The following is a 17,054-nucleotide window of genomic DNA, read 5'->3' as shown; positions in this document are numbered from 1 at the left end:
CCCTACATAAATCTATGCTAATAATTATGGTACATATAAATTGTTAGGAGGAAAAATATTTTTTAAGAAAGAGAAACAATCTGTTTTAGGTTCACCACAATTTTTAAAAACACAGAATCGAGAATATTGATTTAGCAAACATTAATTAAAGACCTACTGTGTGTTGGATATTACAGTAATTGCTGACAGAAAAAAAGGTGAATGGGGAGGGGAAACTCCTACTTAATAAGCTTAGAATGTAATTTATGGTTATTTACAGTTCAAGAAGATAACTAGTACATTCTAGGAAGACCAACTTCCCCACTAGATAAATGCATATACAAATGCTTCCTTGTGTTACAGGATCCTTTCTACATTTAATCTTATAGTATATTTACTTGATATAAAATAAAATAAAATTTAAAAAATTTTATTTCCTCTCTTTCCCATGTAAAACTATGCATACTGTATAAGAATCTTGAGTATACAACAGATAAGACCAAGGGTCAATGTCTAGAGAAAGGCCAGAGGCTACAACGCTGGATTCGAGGGACCGGCAGTAGGAAATTCCATTAAAGCTGAGTCCTGGTGACATGGGCTAGGCAGGCAGATAGCTAGATATGCTGAGCCTGAGGTGGCTACAGGCCATAAGCTTCCACCGGGGGAATAATGCAAATAATGCAGCCCTACTTGTAACTAAGAACTGCCCCTTTCCAGGATGTCACCTTCACCTGAGACCTGGGTGGGGAGGGAGGTACCATCTGATAGCCACTCCCATCCAACCTCATAAAGGAGGCCAGCAGTTAGGAGGGGCTCCTTTTCTCTCTCACCAGAGACCAGAGTACAGGAGGCAATGAAGTGCCATCTCTCTCTACTGCCCCTCCCACACTCCTTACCTCCTTCTGACCCACTTCCCACTACTCACCTATGCTCACATATGTGTGTGTTCACTTTTTCAGCTTCTGAATTAAATTCATGTCATATATGCCAGCATTAAGAATTCATCTCTATGCATGGCAAGGACCTGTAATAAAAAGTAGATCCCATTTCCCCCACTTCAAGGGGAGGAAGATGAGGTCACAACAGCCTATCTGGGAGGCAGTGTTACTGATGGCAGTGGGGAAGAGGCTACCGACTGTGTTTGCTGTATTACAACATGGAGTTTCCTGAGTTTTTATTACACTGCGTCAAGAGGACTTACAAAATTGCTAGTGTAAATGTGGAAAATTCTTGTCTATTAAATTCAAAGGTTTTCTCAGGAATAATACATACTAATGAGTAGACACTATATAATAAAGTATTGCGACTTGGAGAGGCAGGTGCACTCTTAATAGTATTTCTTTTTATGTCTTATTATACTGTCTAAAAGATACTTGGAAAGGATACAGTCATATTATGTATGTTAGGAGTTGTTGTTGTATGAAGCTGATGAAAATTGCTAATGCTGCACTCCAGTCCAATTAAAACAATGATGGCAAATGTGGCTGTCAGTCATTTGTAGGCGACACTATGGTGTGGAAGAAAGGATACTATCCTTGCATTTAAACCACAGCTGCAGTGACAAGAATGACAGGTGTGAGGGAATGACTAGCTCCAACCACCACAGGCTTCCTTTCTCAGAGATTTCCAACTTCTCTCCTCTTCAACAGTACCATTACCCTATTTCTGATAGCAGAGGGTAGAAAGCATTATTCAACAAAATACTTTTCAACTTGGTTGCATTGATACTTTATACATGGGGCCAGCACTGTGATGTGGTGTGTAAAGCTGCCATCTATAGTGCTGGCATCCCATATGGGCACAGATTCAAATCCTGGCAGCTCCACTTCCGATCCAGTTCTCTTGCTATAGCCTAGGAAAGCAGCAGAAGATGGCCCAAGTCCTTGGGTACCTGCACCTGCGTGGGAGACCCAGAGAAAGCTCCTGGCTCCTGGCTTCAGATTGGCTCAGCTCTGGTCATAATGGCCATTTGGGGTATGAACCAGCAGAGAGAAGGCCTCTCTCTCTCTGCCTCTGCCTCTCTGTAACTCTACCTTTCAAATAAAGATGACGCTAAAGAGGTTGCTGGCAACACAAGGTATTACTGCAATCTTACAGGAATTGTGTAAAAAGGTACAATATGCAGCTAGCAAGAGACCTCTATCATATAAAGTAAAACATGAAAACCTATTGGTTCTTGCATTTTATTCCTGTCATGGCTTCTCTTTCACTGACAACATCTATATGCTCTTACTTACTTTCAATTACAAATATGAATCAGTTATCTATTGCTCTTTATTTTCTTCTTTATGATAAATTTGAGTGTTGCAATAAGAATATGAGGAGTTTGTATGCTTAAAGAATCTCCTCTTCAAATTTTCATGACTGTTTTTCTTTATGTTAATTCCATATTGAGCCATATCAAATAATTACTGAATGGTGACTAAAAGATTAATCTGTACCAATTAAAAAATAGGAAAATTTTATTTCCTTTACTGAAAAGAATTTACACTAAGAATCCAAAAACAGCAGCACAGCTTAAAAGGAAACAAAATAAGTGTAAAATCACCTTGGTATATTTAGGCAATTATTTTTAAAAGCTGAATTACTTAGAAGCAACCTAGAGGAGAATATCAGAGTACTAAGTGCTTCTAAAAGCTTCATCATGTATATCTCCATGACCCTGGTCCTGTACCCCTCTTCCACCCAAATTCCTCTTCCATACCTTATATTTAAGCTACTCTATGAAAGAGGCCTGACTTTTTTGCACTTTTTGTACCCAGTACTTATTTTGCATTCAGTAAGTATTCACTGAAGAACATTCAAGAACTAAAACAGAGGGAGGGACTTGGTAACAACAGCAGTGCTTTGTCGCACTGGGGCAATATGAACAACAGAGCAGTGGTCTGACACCTTCACTTACATACTCTCCATAGGTCTCCTGTGTTGGAGGTGGCGGTGGAGGTCTGTACCCCGTTGGGGGAACACCTCTTGCTCTCGGAGTGAGAAGTCCTCTTCCTCGACTCACTGGCCCTCGGGTGGAAAGGACTCCCCTGGCAGCTGGTGTCCCTCGGGGGACACCAACTCCAACTGGCCGGGCTGTGACTCCTCCTCTCCCCCTGTAAACAAGTGCGTCAAGTTAGCAATATTTACCACATTTCTAATGTTCCTTCCATATTACTTATACTTCACAGAAATCAATGTTCTGTATTTCTGCAATAAGGAATAAGAACTAAGGATGCAAAAGAAGAATTGAAGCAAGTAAGAATTAGGTATATACCAAAAGGAAGTTAGCCATTTAGGTAGTTAGTTCAGTAACAATGAATAAGGTAACATCGAAGAAACCCAGACTCAATTTCTCGCTAAAATGTAGGCTGGCAGCTATGAAATCTGGGGAGCTGCAAGTGCTGAAGACTCCTATGTGATACCACACCAGGATAACACCTGAATGGAATCTGCTGCTCATATTCTTTTTTTTGGACAGGCAGAGTTAGAGAGAGAGAGACAGAAAGGTCTTCCTTTTCCCGTTGGTTCACCCCCCCAGTGGCCGCTGCAGCTGGTGCACAGCGCTGATCCGAAGCCAGAAGCCAGGTGCTTCCTCCTGGTCTCCCATGCGGGTGCAGGGCCCAAGCACTTGGGCCATCCTTCACTGCCTTCCTGGGCCACAGCAGAGAGCTGGACTGGAAGAAGAGCAACTGGGACTAGAACCCAGAGTTTTAAAATTTGACAGATAGAGTTAGCCGAAGCTATGCTGATCCAAAGCCAGGAGCCAGGTGCTTCCTCCTGGTCTCCCATGCAGGTGGCAGGGCCCAAGCAATTGGGCCATCCTCCACTGCCTTCCTGGGCCACAGCAGAGAGCTGGACTGGAAGAGGATCAGCTGGGACTAGAACCAATGCCCATATGGGATGCCAGCACTTCAGGCCTGGGCTTTAACCCACTGCACCACAGTGCTGGCTTCATGATTTCAAAAGAAAAGTGATTTAATCTTATGTGATAAGTTGTGTGTGTATATATGTACATTTATCAGACATCTAACACTTTCTTGTGTGCTAACCTTATATATGTATGCTTATATGTAACTTTAAAAAGAACTTTTATTTACATATACAGATACACTGGTATCTATCTGCTATCTGTATACAGCCGTGCATTGCTAACAGAAGGGGTACATTTTGAGAAATACAACATTTGTGTGAACATCAGAGTGTACAACAACCTAGAGAGTACAGATTACTATACATCTAATGGACCCAACTGTGCTATACTTTACATGACTGGCAGCGTGAGTCCGTTCACACCAGCAACACCATAAATAGATCATTGTGCACTGACAGCAATAGGTGATAGGAATTTTTCAGTTTGATTACAGTCTTATGGGACCACCATCTGCTAAACGATCTAATGTGCACAGTAGCATCGTTACATGGTAAATGACTCTGTCTACCTATCACTAAAAAGAAGGCCATGTCAGTGGCTGGTGCTGTGGGACAGTGGGTTAAGCCACAGCCTGCATAACTGGCATTCCATATGGGTGCTGGTTCAAGTCCCAGCTGCTCCTCTTCTGATCCAGCTCCCTGCTAATACGTCTGGAAAGCAGTGGAAGATGGCCCAAATCCTTGGGTCCCTCTACCCACATGGGAGACTTGGATGAAGCTCCCTGATCCTGGCTTTGGCCTGGCCCAACCTTGGTCATTGCAGCCATTTGGGGAGTGAACCAGTGGATGGAAGATTTCTCTCTCTCTTTCTCTCCTTTCTCTCTCTGTAAGTCTGCCTTTCAAATAAATAAGTAAATTTTTTTTTAAGTAATCATTAATCCAGGGAGAAATAAAATCTTTGTTCTTGGACCAGCTGAGGGACTTTCAAATGTCATAGAGTGTTTGCAGTGAATAAAATTACAGGCATTTGGATATCCACTAGGTGCTTAATGCTGTGCTTAGCAATGGTGGTATAACAATGAACTAGCCAGATGTCCACAAAGAGAAAACAGGGGAGACCATTACTTCAAACCACTTATCAATGAATGTTATTATTTACATAAAACAAGCCTCATTTTAAAGAATTAATGTTAAATGAATAATAGTTTGTCTAAAGTTATGAATTAATAAGTGGTACAGGTTATAGTTAACCTTGGGAATATCTCAATCCAATGTAAATTCCCTTAATATGACATTACATTGTCTGAAAACTAGATTTGTACAAATGAACCTATCTACCTTATTCTGGCTACTAACTAAAGAAACACTAAACCTGTTGCTTTGGTATCCTAACCTAAATATAAAAAGTAAGTCAATAACTTACACCCACCTGGTGATTGCAGGGGTTGGTACACTTCTGGTACGCAAGGTAGGTTTCCCTCGAACCACTGGAACATCTGCATTTTCTGAACCACCATTCAAATATGTTAACTCCTGGAGCTGTGCTTGCCTGATCTCATCATTATAGTCCTATACAGAAGACAGAAGACAGAATACTTTGCTTCATACTAAAACTATAAAAGTATCTACAACAAAAAACAATCATTTTTTTTGAGGGGGAAAGTATGGTTATCTTCTTAGAATTGTATCTATTAAATACATTAAATGAAATCTGTTGTCTTTATAATAATTTTTTTAAAAAATGATCAGAAAATACTTGAATTCACAAAGCAACCTATGAATTTACTAAAACAGAAATGTTCTGTTTCATAACCCTGTTAAAATGCTTTCACTAATATACACTTAGAAATGGTTAAAAAATTAGAAAGTACAAATTTAATGATAATATTGTTAAATAGAAAAAAGAAAACCAGTATTTTCTCCCAAGGTAAAATTTTCCATAATGAGTTGTAACTCCTTCCCCTGGGCATGCTTTCCATGACAAGTATTTACATTGAAATTAAAATGGCATATAACAAAATTATTTACAACTAAATTCAGAAAGTAGCTACTAAGCATCTATGATGCATCAAGTACTAGAAAGCCAAATGAGTGAACCAGGGTCCCAGCAGCCAGGGAACTCAATCTATCATAGGAACATTATTAAAATTAAGAACTACAAGTGGCCAGCACCGTGGTTCAGTTGGCTAATCCTCCGCCTGCAGCGCAGGCACCCTGAGTTCTAGTCCTGGTTGCTCCTCTTCCAGTCCAGCTCTCTGCTGTGGCACAGGAAGGCAGTGGAGGATGGCCCAAGTGCTTGGGCCCTGCACCCGCCTGGGAGACCAGGAGGAAGCACCTGGCTCCTGGCTTCGAATTGGTGCAGGGTGCCAGCCGTAGTAGCCACTTGGGGTGTGAATCAATGGAAGGAAGACCTTTCTCTCTGTCTCTCCCTCTCACTGTCTAACTCTGCCTGTCAATGAAAAAAAAAAAAAAAAAACTACAAATATACATTCCTTTGGTAGATTCCCATTTGGCTACTATACAAGTTGTGAAATTCAACATTTTGAAAACTGAACATAATCTTATTCCTCAGCATTGCCTTTCTTTTCACCTTGCATTACCATCCAAATATTCAACTCAGAAACATCGCTGTTATCTCTAAGTCTTCCATCCTCTTTATCATCCTCAACACCATTCAGTGAGCATCAGCAAAGACATGGAGGTGTAAATAAAGTCTGATCTGTTTTACAATAACAGGAAAATTCATGTTTCAGTGATCAAAAAGGAAAATCCAGTAGGTTTTCTATAAGAAGTGACATCTGAGTGAGAAGTAATTAACCAGAAGAGTGGTAGAATGGCAAAAGGAAAAACAAATTTTAATACTAAAAATAGCGGCCAGCGCTGTGGCCAGCTGGATTATGCCATTGTCTGCAGCACTGGCATCCTATACGGGCATCGGGCCAAGTCCAGGCTGCTCCACTTCCAATCCAGCTCCCTGCTAATGTACCTGGAAAGCAGAGTAAGATGGCTTAAGTAGTTGGGACCCTACAGTCATGTGGGCAACTCGGATGAAGCTCGTACCTCCTGACTGTAGCCTGGCCCCACCTTGGCTGTTATGGCGAAATTATGAAAGCAATTTGGCATGTGAGTGGGAGCAGGATTAGGGGTAACCAGAGGCCAACTCATGAAAAACGTTATCTTATTAATGATAGCTTGAAATGCTGAAAATAAAAGGTTCTGAGAAGCCCCTAATAATTCTAAGGCGATCTGCCTATTTAGGTTTACATCCTAGAAATATCATTCTACGTTTAGTGAAAAAAATAGGATAGGACCGAAAACAGAGATTGAAAAAACACTACACCTAGGGCAGGTGTTGTGGTATAGTAGGTTAAGCCCCTGCTTGGTATGCCCACATCGCTTATCAAAGTGCCTGAGATAAAGTCCTGTCTCGGTTTCCAATCCAGTTTCCTATTAATGTGCCTGGGAGGCAGAAGATGATGGCCCTAGTATTTCTGCCAGCCACAAGGGAGATTCAGTGTCACTCTATTCTTCTAATCAATAAACATTTTTTTTTTAAAAAAAAGTACATTCAAAAACACATACGCTTCTCAAGTGTATATGGAATAATCCCAAGGATAGACTCTGTGTCAGTTCATCACACAAGCCTTGATAATTTTACAGGAATTGAAGTTAAAGTGTATCTTCTGATTACAGTGGAATAAATGAGAAATTCATTAAGGAAACAAAATTTGGAAATTCAAAAATATGTAACAGGGAAATCATATAACAAAATAACCATTAGGTCAAAACAGAAACAACAAGAAAACTTTGAAATTAATGTGAGATGAGTGAAAAGACAAAAACAACACACCAAAATTTATAGGCTACATCTAAAGCATTGTTCAGAAGAAAGTTTATAGTTCTACATGCCTATCTTTAAAAAATCAAAGATTTCAAACCAATAACCCAATTTTTAAATTCAGAGAGAAATAGAAAAGAAAAAAGGTTAAACACAAGAAATAGAGAAAAAAATTAAAATCACAGGAGAAATATATATAAAGGCCAAAAAAAAACAGAAAAATAATTAAAAGGTGTTTGTTTAGAAGAGTAACAAAATGAGGGCTGATCAAGTCACCGTTTCTTATAGTGTTCATTTCACTTTAACAGGTTTCCTTTTTGGTGCTGTTAGTTGTCACCTATCAGGGAGAACAAGTGGTATGTGTCCCTTTGGGATTGGCTTATTTCACTCAGCATACTTGATCAGCTCTCACCCTGACTGCTGATGAGCAACTTGATACGTTATCCCTCTTAGTATTTTTTGTTTGTTTGTTCTACTTAATACTTTTGGTTGAATACTGTAATCAATACACAATTCTTCTTAAGTGCTGAAACTTAACTGAAAAGTGATCACTGTTAAATATGAGTGGGAATAAGAGAGGGAAGAGATGTGCAATTTGGGACATGCTCAAGCTGACTTACCTCAAACGGTAGAGTTAGAAACATACCAGGGGATTCCAATTCAATCCCATCAAGGGGCATGTACCAATGCCATCTCACTAGTCCCAGTGATCAATTTCTGTTCACAACTGATCATAATGATAAGACTAAGAACCAAAGGGATCACATAAACAAGAATAGTGTCTGCAAATACTAGCTGATAGAATAAAAAAGGGAGAGAATGATCCAACATGGGAAGTGAGATACACAGCAGACCCATAGAATGGCAGATGTCGTAAACAGCACTCTGGCCTCAGAATCAGCCCTTAAGGCATGCGGATCTGGCTAAAAAGCCCATGAGAGTATTTCAGGCATGGAAAGCCAAGACACTCTGGGGAAAAAAAACCAAAAAACAAAAAAACAAAACCTAAATGAAAGATCTCTGCGAGTGAGATCCCAGTGGAAAGAATGGGTCATCAAAGAAGGAGGTACCTTCCTCTGAAGGGAGGAGAGAACTTCCACTTTGACCATGGCCTTGTCTAAATATGATCAGAGTCAGTGAACTCAGGGGGCTTCCATAGCCTTGGCAGCTCATGACAAGAGCCTAGGATGATTACTGACGCCATCAACAAGAGTGTCAATTGTTAAGTCAACAACAGGAGTCACTCTGCACTTACTCCTCATGTAGGATCTTTGGCCTTAGTGTGCTGTACACTGAGATTTAATGCTACAACTAGTACTCAAACAGTATTTTTCACTTTGTGTTTCTGTGTGGGAGCAAACTGTTGAAATCTTTACTTAATGTATGCTAAACTGATCTTCTGTATATAAAGAGAATTGAAAATGAATCTTGATGTGAATGGAAGGGGAGAGGGAGTGGGAAAGGGGAGGGTTGCGGGTTGGAGGGACGTTATAGGGGGGAAGCCATTGTAATCCATAAGCTGTACTTTGGAAATTTATATTCATTAAATAAAAGTTTGAAAGAAAAAAAAAGAAGATTAACAAAATGCATAGATTCTTAGTTAGACTGACCAGGAAGAAAAAAGCCTCAAGATTATTAAAATCAGGAATAAAAATGGAGCATCACCTGGACTTGAATTAAAAAAACGCTTATAAAGAAATACTATGAACACGACATGCCAATAAATTAGGTAAAATTAGATGATGGATAAACTCCTAAAAAGACAGAAACTACCAAAACTGAACAGACAGCAGTACATGTAACATAATAGGAAACACAGAGTTGGTATTTACCACAGAGTTCTTGGGAGTTTCAGGACTGACAGAGGAGACAGGCTGTGATTCATAGTAAGCCCATTTCACCCAAACACAAGTTTATGAGAGTAATGTGACTTTTGAAGGGTGCAGTCTGGTTGTGAGACAGATCACAACATGACTGTTGGACTACAACTTTCAGCCCCAAGCCACTACAATCTCTGGATAGGGAAGAGGGTTGGAGATTGGCTTAAAAAACCAAAGGCCAATGATTCCATCAACAAAAACTTCACAATGAAGCCTCCATAAAAACCCTGAATGGTAAAATCTGGAGAGTTTGAGTTGGTAAGGATCCAAATGCAGCGGCGAAGAGCACTCCAATTCTGCAAGGATCTAAGCTCCATGCTTGGGACTGTCCCAGATCTCTTCCTATTCCCTCTTCTCCTGGCTATTCATCTTCACCTATTAAGTACACTGTTTCCATGAGTTACATAAATCATTATAGCAATTATCAAACTTGAAGAGGGAGTTAGGTAACACATAACTTGAAGTCCACTTGGTCGAAAGCACAGGAAACCTGGGACTTGCAACTGGCGCCTCAGCAGTCTTGTGGGACTGAATCCTTAACCTGTGAGATCTGATGGTAATTCCAAACAGTGAGTGTCAGAAATTTAACAAATGTAGGATAGCCAACTGGTGTCTGCAGAGTCAGAGAACTGGTAGGCTGGAATTTAAAAAAAAAAAAAAAAAAAAAAAAAAGAAAGAAAGAAAGAAAGAAAGAAAAACCTCACACATTTGGTAGAAGTATTGTGTGTAGACAAAGCTTTTCTTTAACAAGAGACTAAATTAGTACCCCAAATTTTCCTTCCTCCTCCAAAATAGTCCACTGCCCACATGATTTCACATGATCTCAATGATGAATTGAACTGTATATACTTGAGAGAAACAGAGAAAAAGGCAAAAAAGAGGCCTCATCTGCTGGATCACTCCCCATATGCCTCCAGGAGGCAAACACCTGGAGCTGGGACTTCAATCCAGGTCTTCTAGACAGGTGACAGGAAACCAGCTACTCACGTCCTTCCAGCTGCCTCCCAACGTGAGCATTAGCAGGAAGCTGAAATTAGGAGTCAGAGCCAGAGATAAAACCCAAGCACTCAAATGTGGAACACAGGGAAGGGAACCCCAACTCTTCCACATATTTCAAGAAGAAATAATGCTAACCCTTCACAAAATGTTCCAGAACAATTTAATGCAAAGAAACATTTCCTAAGTCATTCTATAAGGCCAGTACAGCCTCACAGAATATCAGTATATACTAATATCAGACAGACAGCACAATAAAAGAAAGCAACAAATACTGATTAATACAGATATTAAAGCTATCAAAATATATACTGAGAATCAAATCCAGCAGCAAGACTTATGCCTAAGAAATAAGCTGAACTTCTCTTAGGACTGCAAGTTTGGTTCATCATCTGGAAATCAATTTAGATAAAAATAATATAAGGGTAAAACCCACATTATCATTTCAATAATGAAGAAACATTTGAGAAAGTAATCCAACAGAGTCAAATGTTAGAAACACTTAACAAACTAGGGAAACCCATAGCTAACATATTAAATGGTGAAAAGACTGAAAGTGCCATTTTAAGATCAGAAACAAAAGAATCCCTACTCTTACCATATCTATTCAATATTGAATTGGAGGGTCTATTAAGGACAATTACATAGCAAAAAGAAAGAAACAGCATCAAGATTAAAAAGGAAGAAATAAAACCAATCTCCATTCTCAGAAGACATAAACCTATATTTAGACTATCCTAAGGAATTCACACGAAAAATAGGATATAAGATCAATTTTTTTTTTAAAAAAGGATTTCTTTACATTAGCAGTAAATAATCTAAAGCTAGAATTAGGAAAACAATTCCACTGAAAAGAAAAACTTCATTAGGAATATACTGACAAAACTGAAGATCTGTACACTAAGAATTACGTAACATTGCTGAAAGACATTTGAAAACATGTAGGGGCCTCTGCTGTGGCCTAGCGGTGTTGGCACCCCATATGTGAGGCACCTCAATTCCCAGGCTCCTGCTAACGCACCTGGGAACACAGAGGAAGGTGGCTCAGGTGCTTCCTCCTTGCAACCCTCTGGGAGACCCAGAAGAAGCTCCTGGCTTCAGCTTGGCCCAGCCCCAATTTTGTGGCCATTTCAGGAGTGAACAAGCAGATCGAAGACCTCCCTCTCTCCATCTCTAACTTGGCCTTTCAAATAAATAAAATAAATCTTAAAAGAAAACATTTAAAGAAATATAGGACAGGAGGACTAAACGTTAATAAGATAATAACCTCTAAATTGATCCACAGATTCAAGGAAATGTCTATCATAATTGTTTTACTGAAATGGAAAGCTGATCTTAAAATTCATATAGAAATGCAAGGGACCAAAATCACTGTAACAACCTTGAAAAAGAACAAAGTTGGAGGAATGACATACTCACATTATAAAATTTATTCCAAGATTATAAGTAATTAAGACTGTGTGGTAACTGCATAAAGAACAGGCATAAAGATCAATTAAATATAACTGAGAGCCCAACTGATTCTTAAACATTCTGTTTAACAAGTGATACTGCAACAACTGGATACACACATTCAAAAAGTGAACAAATAAAGTGGGACCTCCACTTCATGCTTTATGTAGAAATTAGATCCCAGTGGCTCAGAGAGCAAGATTTAAGAACTAAAACCATAAAACTCTTAGATGAACACATAAGCAGTAAATCTTCACAGAGTAGAATAAGAAGGGAATTTTGTGTAGTAGTTGTCATTACTTGGGACACCTGCATCCCATATCCGTGTGTAGGGCTAGAATCCCAGCTTCATGCTAGTGCGTTCTCTGGGATGCAGCAGATAATGGCTCAAGTAGTTGGGCCCTTGTCACTCACATGGGAGACTCAGATTGAGCTCTTGGCTCCTGGCTTTATCCTGACCCAGCCAAAGCTGGGGATACAGACAGAAATCACCCCACCCACTAGTCCACTCTTCAGATGCTCTGCGAACAGCGCAGACAGATCTAAATACTTGTTATAGTTAAGTGAGAAATACAAAAAACCACTCTATAAAAAGCAATAATAAAACTTGACAAAATGATTCAAAGCAACCATTTAAGGAATCTGCAAACTGCCTGAAGGTACATACTAAACTGAAAATACATTTATAAATAGGTAAATTTCTGGAAAAAGTCAGATACCAGCATTTTTGCTTGGAGCTGTCAGCTCCCTCCTCCCCAGCAGCTAGTTGGAGCATCAGTACCACTACAGTGGAGTGAGTCTGGGAACTCAGGTTTTCTGTAGGAGGAGACTCCCTTAACTGGTAATGATAAGTGAAAAACCCCATGCCCAGCAGCAATGTCAATGACAGCAGCAATTCTGGTAGCAAAGGAACAGGGGAGATAAGTGAATCAGCAAGCGGATATCTGCAGTCCCTGAGTGGGGCAAAGGAGAGATCAGAAGATTAGCCAGAAACTCAATGGAGCCTCAGAACTGAGACAGCCATGCAGGCCCTGGGTTCCCCAGCCATTTCTGGCTGAATGCAACGATGTGTACATGCGCAGCAGAGAGAGGCAGCCACACAATGAATCTGCTCACACAGAGAGGAAACATAAGAAATCCAGGCAGGAGAAGTCAGGACAGGCATGGAAACAAGCTACTTGGGGTGCATTCCACCGGGTACACACAGTTCCTTCAGCACAGAACGGAAGCTTTCCGAACATAGGTCTCTAAGTACAACCTCCATGAAACAGTGCTAGAGAAAACTTATAATAGAAAAAAAACTCAACAGATTGATTACCACCAAATTATTAAAGAAATGGAAGCCAAAAAGAGAACAACAATCATCTGTCTGGGAAAAAATAAATCAGAATCTATGATTCCTATAAAATATTAGCTATCACATATAATTTTCAACCAAAAACTAAGTGACACAAAAAGAACAGGAAACTGTGATCCAAACTCAGGAGGAAAAAGGACAAAATGAAACTATCTTGGAAAGGGCCCAGATGTTGGACCTGAAAAAAAAAGGATTTTAAAAAATTTATATCTACAATGAAAAATTCACCGGAGGAGATAAATAACAGAGCTCAGATGGCAGAAAAATGCCATCAGATGGCAGAAGACAAGTCAATTTAAATTATTAAATGTGAGGAACATTAAGCAAAAAAGATGAAAAACAAGCCTAGGAGATCTGTGAGACACTAGCAGGTGCAAGAATATACATATAATGGTATTGTGGTGGGGTAGGAGGTGGTGTGAAAGAAAGGAAGAAAAAGACAGAAAAATGTAAAGAAATGATGGCCACATTGAAAGAAAAACATAAAACACAGAGATCCAAAATATATAGTCAACAAGTAGGCTAAACATATACATCATAGTCAAACTGCTCAAAAACCAAAGACAGAAATAGCAAAAAGGGGAAAACAAGGATCATGTACAAAAGAACAAAAATGATTAATGACTCCTTTCATTAAAAAATATGACACAAGAAGGTAGCAGAAGAACATACTTGAAATGTCAAAAAACACCCAAATTGTCAGCCAACCATTTTATAACCTGTCCATTAGGATACAGGTACGATAAAGAAACAAAACAGTTATTATTTTGCTAATAGATCTAGATTACAAGAACATCTAAGAGAAGTTCTTCAGGCCGAAAAGAACTGATACCACATGGTGACTGTCAGTAAGAACAAACGCAAAGTGCCAGAAATGGTGAATATGTTGGGCTAATATAAAGTCATTCTACTGTAAACTGAATCCCTCGTGATTACAGATGTGGAAATACTAACCAACCTGTTAGTAAAGCTTTTCTAGCAACATATAAGGAAGATCATATACAATGACCAAGAAGGATTTAATCTTAATACAAATGCTTCACATCTAAAGATCAACTAACATAACACACTATTAACAGAATGAAGAAGCAAACAATTACCTCGAAGGGCAGAAAAAGCATTTGACAAATTTCAACACATATGTGTTGACCATTTTTCCATAATAAAAACTCTCAGCAACTAGTAATATAAAAGAACTTCTTCAAATGAATAAGAGAAATAAGAAAAACTTTCAGCAGATAGAGAAAGGCTGAATGCTTTTTTCCTAATTCCAGAAACAACTGTGCATTGAGAATTCTAGTCAGGGGAATAGGAATGGAAGGGGAACAGGAACGGCAATGGGAATGCAGAGGAAACAGGAGAGAACGGAGAAGACAGAAGAGGACACGAGAAAGGGGAGGAAAGCAGGGCAAGGGAGGAGAGAGAGGAGGAGACAAAAGAAAAAATTAAAGGAACCCAAATTGGAAAGGAAGAAGTAGGACTGGCAATATTAATAAATTCTGTGACACACATGGAACCCACTAGTGAGGATTCTTTTTAATCTTGCTAACGATTTCATTTTTTAAGTGCACATTACAACTAGAACTAATAAAAGCTTTAGCAAGGTCATAATATACAAAATCAATATATAAAAACTGACTGTATTTCTATATATTAATAACCATCTGAGAATGAAATTTCAAAATTCAATTCATATCAGAAAACATACAGTATTTGGAAATGAATTTTATAAAATAAATGCAAAGCTGGTAAGCCTGATAATAAGATAAATTTTTTAAGTATCTTTAAAAAAAAGAAACATTTTATGTTCATGAGTTGAAAACTCAAAATTGTACAGATGGAAATTTTCAACAAAATCTCCTGTAGATTCAGCTCAATTTCCATCAAAATCCTAGCCAGGCATTTTGTAAAAATTGAGAAGCTAATCCTAAGACCTATATGGGAATGCAAAGGAGACAGAATAGTCAAAACAATTCTGAAAGAGAACAAAGTTGGAGAAACTACACACTTGGATTCCCAAATTTACTATAAGGCTACATTAATTAAAAGTATGCTACTAGCTATGGCTGGCGTCACGGCTCAATAGGCCAATCCTCCACTTGCAGTGCCGGCACACCGGGTTCTAGTTCCAGTCGGGGCACCAGATTCTGTCCTGGTTGCCCCTCTTCCAGGCCAGCTCTCTGCTGTGGCCAGGGAGTGCAGTGGAGGATGGCCCAAGTCCTTGGGCTCTGCACCCCATGGGAGACCAGGAGAAGCTCCTGGCTTCGGATCAGCTTGGTGTGCCGGCCTTGGCGGCCATTGGAGGGTGAACCAACGACAAAAGGATAGACCTTTCTCTGTCTCTCTCTCACTGTCCACTCTGCCTGTCAAAAAAAAAAAAAAAAAAAAAAGTATGCTAGTAGCTAACATAAGCATATAAATTACTGGCACAGAATTGTGAATGCAGAAATTAAACCCTTACGTCTGTGTTCAGCTACTTCAACAGGGAAAAGGATTATCTTTTCTATCTATGATGTGAGGAAAACTGGATATTTATAAAGAAAATTTAGATCCTAAACTCACCATGCATAAAAAAAAATCAAACCTGATTACAGATTTGGCTGAAAGAAAACTATACAAGATTTATAAGAAAGCAGCAGAAAGACTTTGTGACCCTGGTGGGGCAGAGTTCTCCTGGCCATCCCAGACTGAGGTTGAGGAAAATCAAACAAAATCAAACTGTGCCTCTTGATGGGCAACTCTCAAAGTCATGGGATGGAAGGTACAGTGTAGACATTTGTGAAAAACAGAATTTGTCATCTTTGACTACGTCTGCACTGTCTGGTCCAAACTGCATGCCCACTAAGACACAGTCTCTCTTTAGGTGCTCTTGCCATAGTTTCAACTTTACAGTAGTTTCTATAAATATATGATTCATATTAGCCTTTTCTATCAAACTAAGATCTCTATAAGGGCAGAAAATGTGTTTTTTATTTGTTCCACATCAAGGCTTTTAAGGCAAATGTGATAGAAAAATATCCTTTCTCTTTAAGTACTTTAGCTGTCTTCTTGACAGACAATATGACCATAATACATGTGCTCTGCATCAAAGTCAATCTACTAGCCACTCCTGGGATCACAGAAGACACTGTCTCACCCAGACGCCTGTAGGGCAGACGTGCCAGCTTCTCTAGAATGAGCTAGCCACAGAGCCAGTGTCAAGGCTTTACTTATAAATAAAATAATTATATATTTTTAATAAGAGCATATAAGTCACATAAAAGACTACAATAAACTTAGGTAATAAGAGGTATATTTTCTTTAAAATACCACATTGCTAGCAGTATTTACAGGTCTGGGGGAGGCACTGTGGCACAGCATTGTGACACAGTCATTTAAGCTGCACCTGAAACGCCAACATCCCAAATGAGCACTGCTTCCAGTTCTAGCTGCTCTACTTCCAATCCAGCTCCATGCTAATGCACTCAGGAAAGCAATAGAAGATGGCCCAAGTCCTGGGAAGTCTACTATCTACATGAAAGATCTGGATGGAAATTGAGGCTCCTGGCTTTTATCTGGCTAAGCTCTAGCCCTTGGGGCTTTTTGGGGAAATGAACCAACAGATAGAAAATCTGTTTGTCTCTCTCTCCCCATCACTCCTTCCTTCCACCTGCCCCATAATTCTACTTTTCAAATAAATACATATTTTACAAAGTGT

At 39.3% G+C, this 17,054-nt stretch overlaps 1 protein-coding gene across 3 annotated transcripts in view; it reads right to left on the bottom strand.

Moving 5' to 3' along the window:
* Positions 1–17,054, bottom strand: part of KHDRBS3 (KH RNA binding domain containing, signal transduction associated 3) — a 206,013-nt gene that overhangs the window by 80,266 nt on the left and 108,693 nt on the right. For all 3 annotated transcript variants that reach the window (XR_007918874.2, XR_007918873.2, XM_051844066.2), the window contains 2 exons: positions 5,264–5,403; positions 2,882–3,077 (listed from right to left, as the gene is read on the bottom strand). Coding sequence is in view for 1 of the 3 variants with exons in the window: in XM_051844066.2 (XP_051700026.1) it covers positions 2,882–3,077; positions 5,264–5,403 (336 nt within the window). In the remaining 2 variants the exon portion in view is untranslated. The remainder of the gene's footprint in view (positions 1–2,881; positions 3,078–5,263; positions 5,404–17,054) is intronic.

Source organism: Oryctolagus cuniculus, chromosome 6 (genome assembly GCF_964237555.1).
Source record: "Oryctolagus cuniculus chromosome 6, mOryCun1.1, whole genome shotgun sequence".
Classification (NCBI taxonomy): Eukaryota; Metazoa; Chordata; class Mammalia; order Lagomorpha; family Leporidae; genus Oryctolagus; species Oryctolagus cuniculus.
Note: the sequence above shows the minus strand (reverse complement) of the source record. Positions and strands in the feature narration are given on the sequence as shown.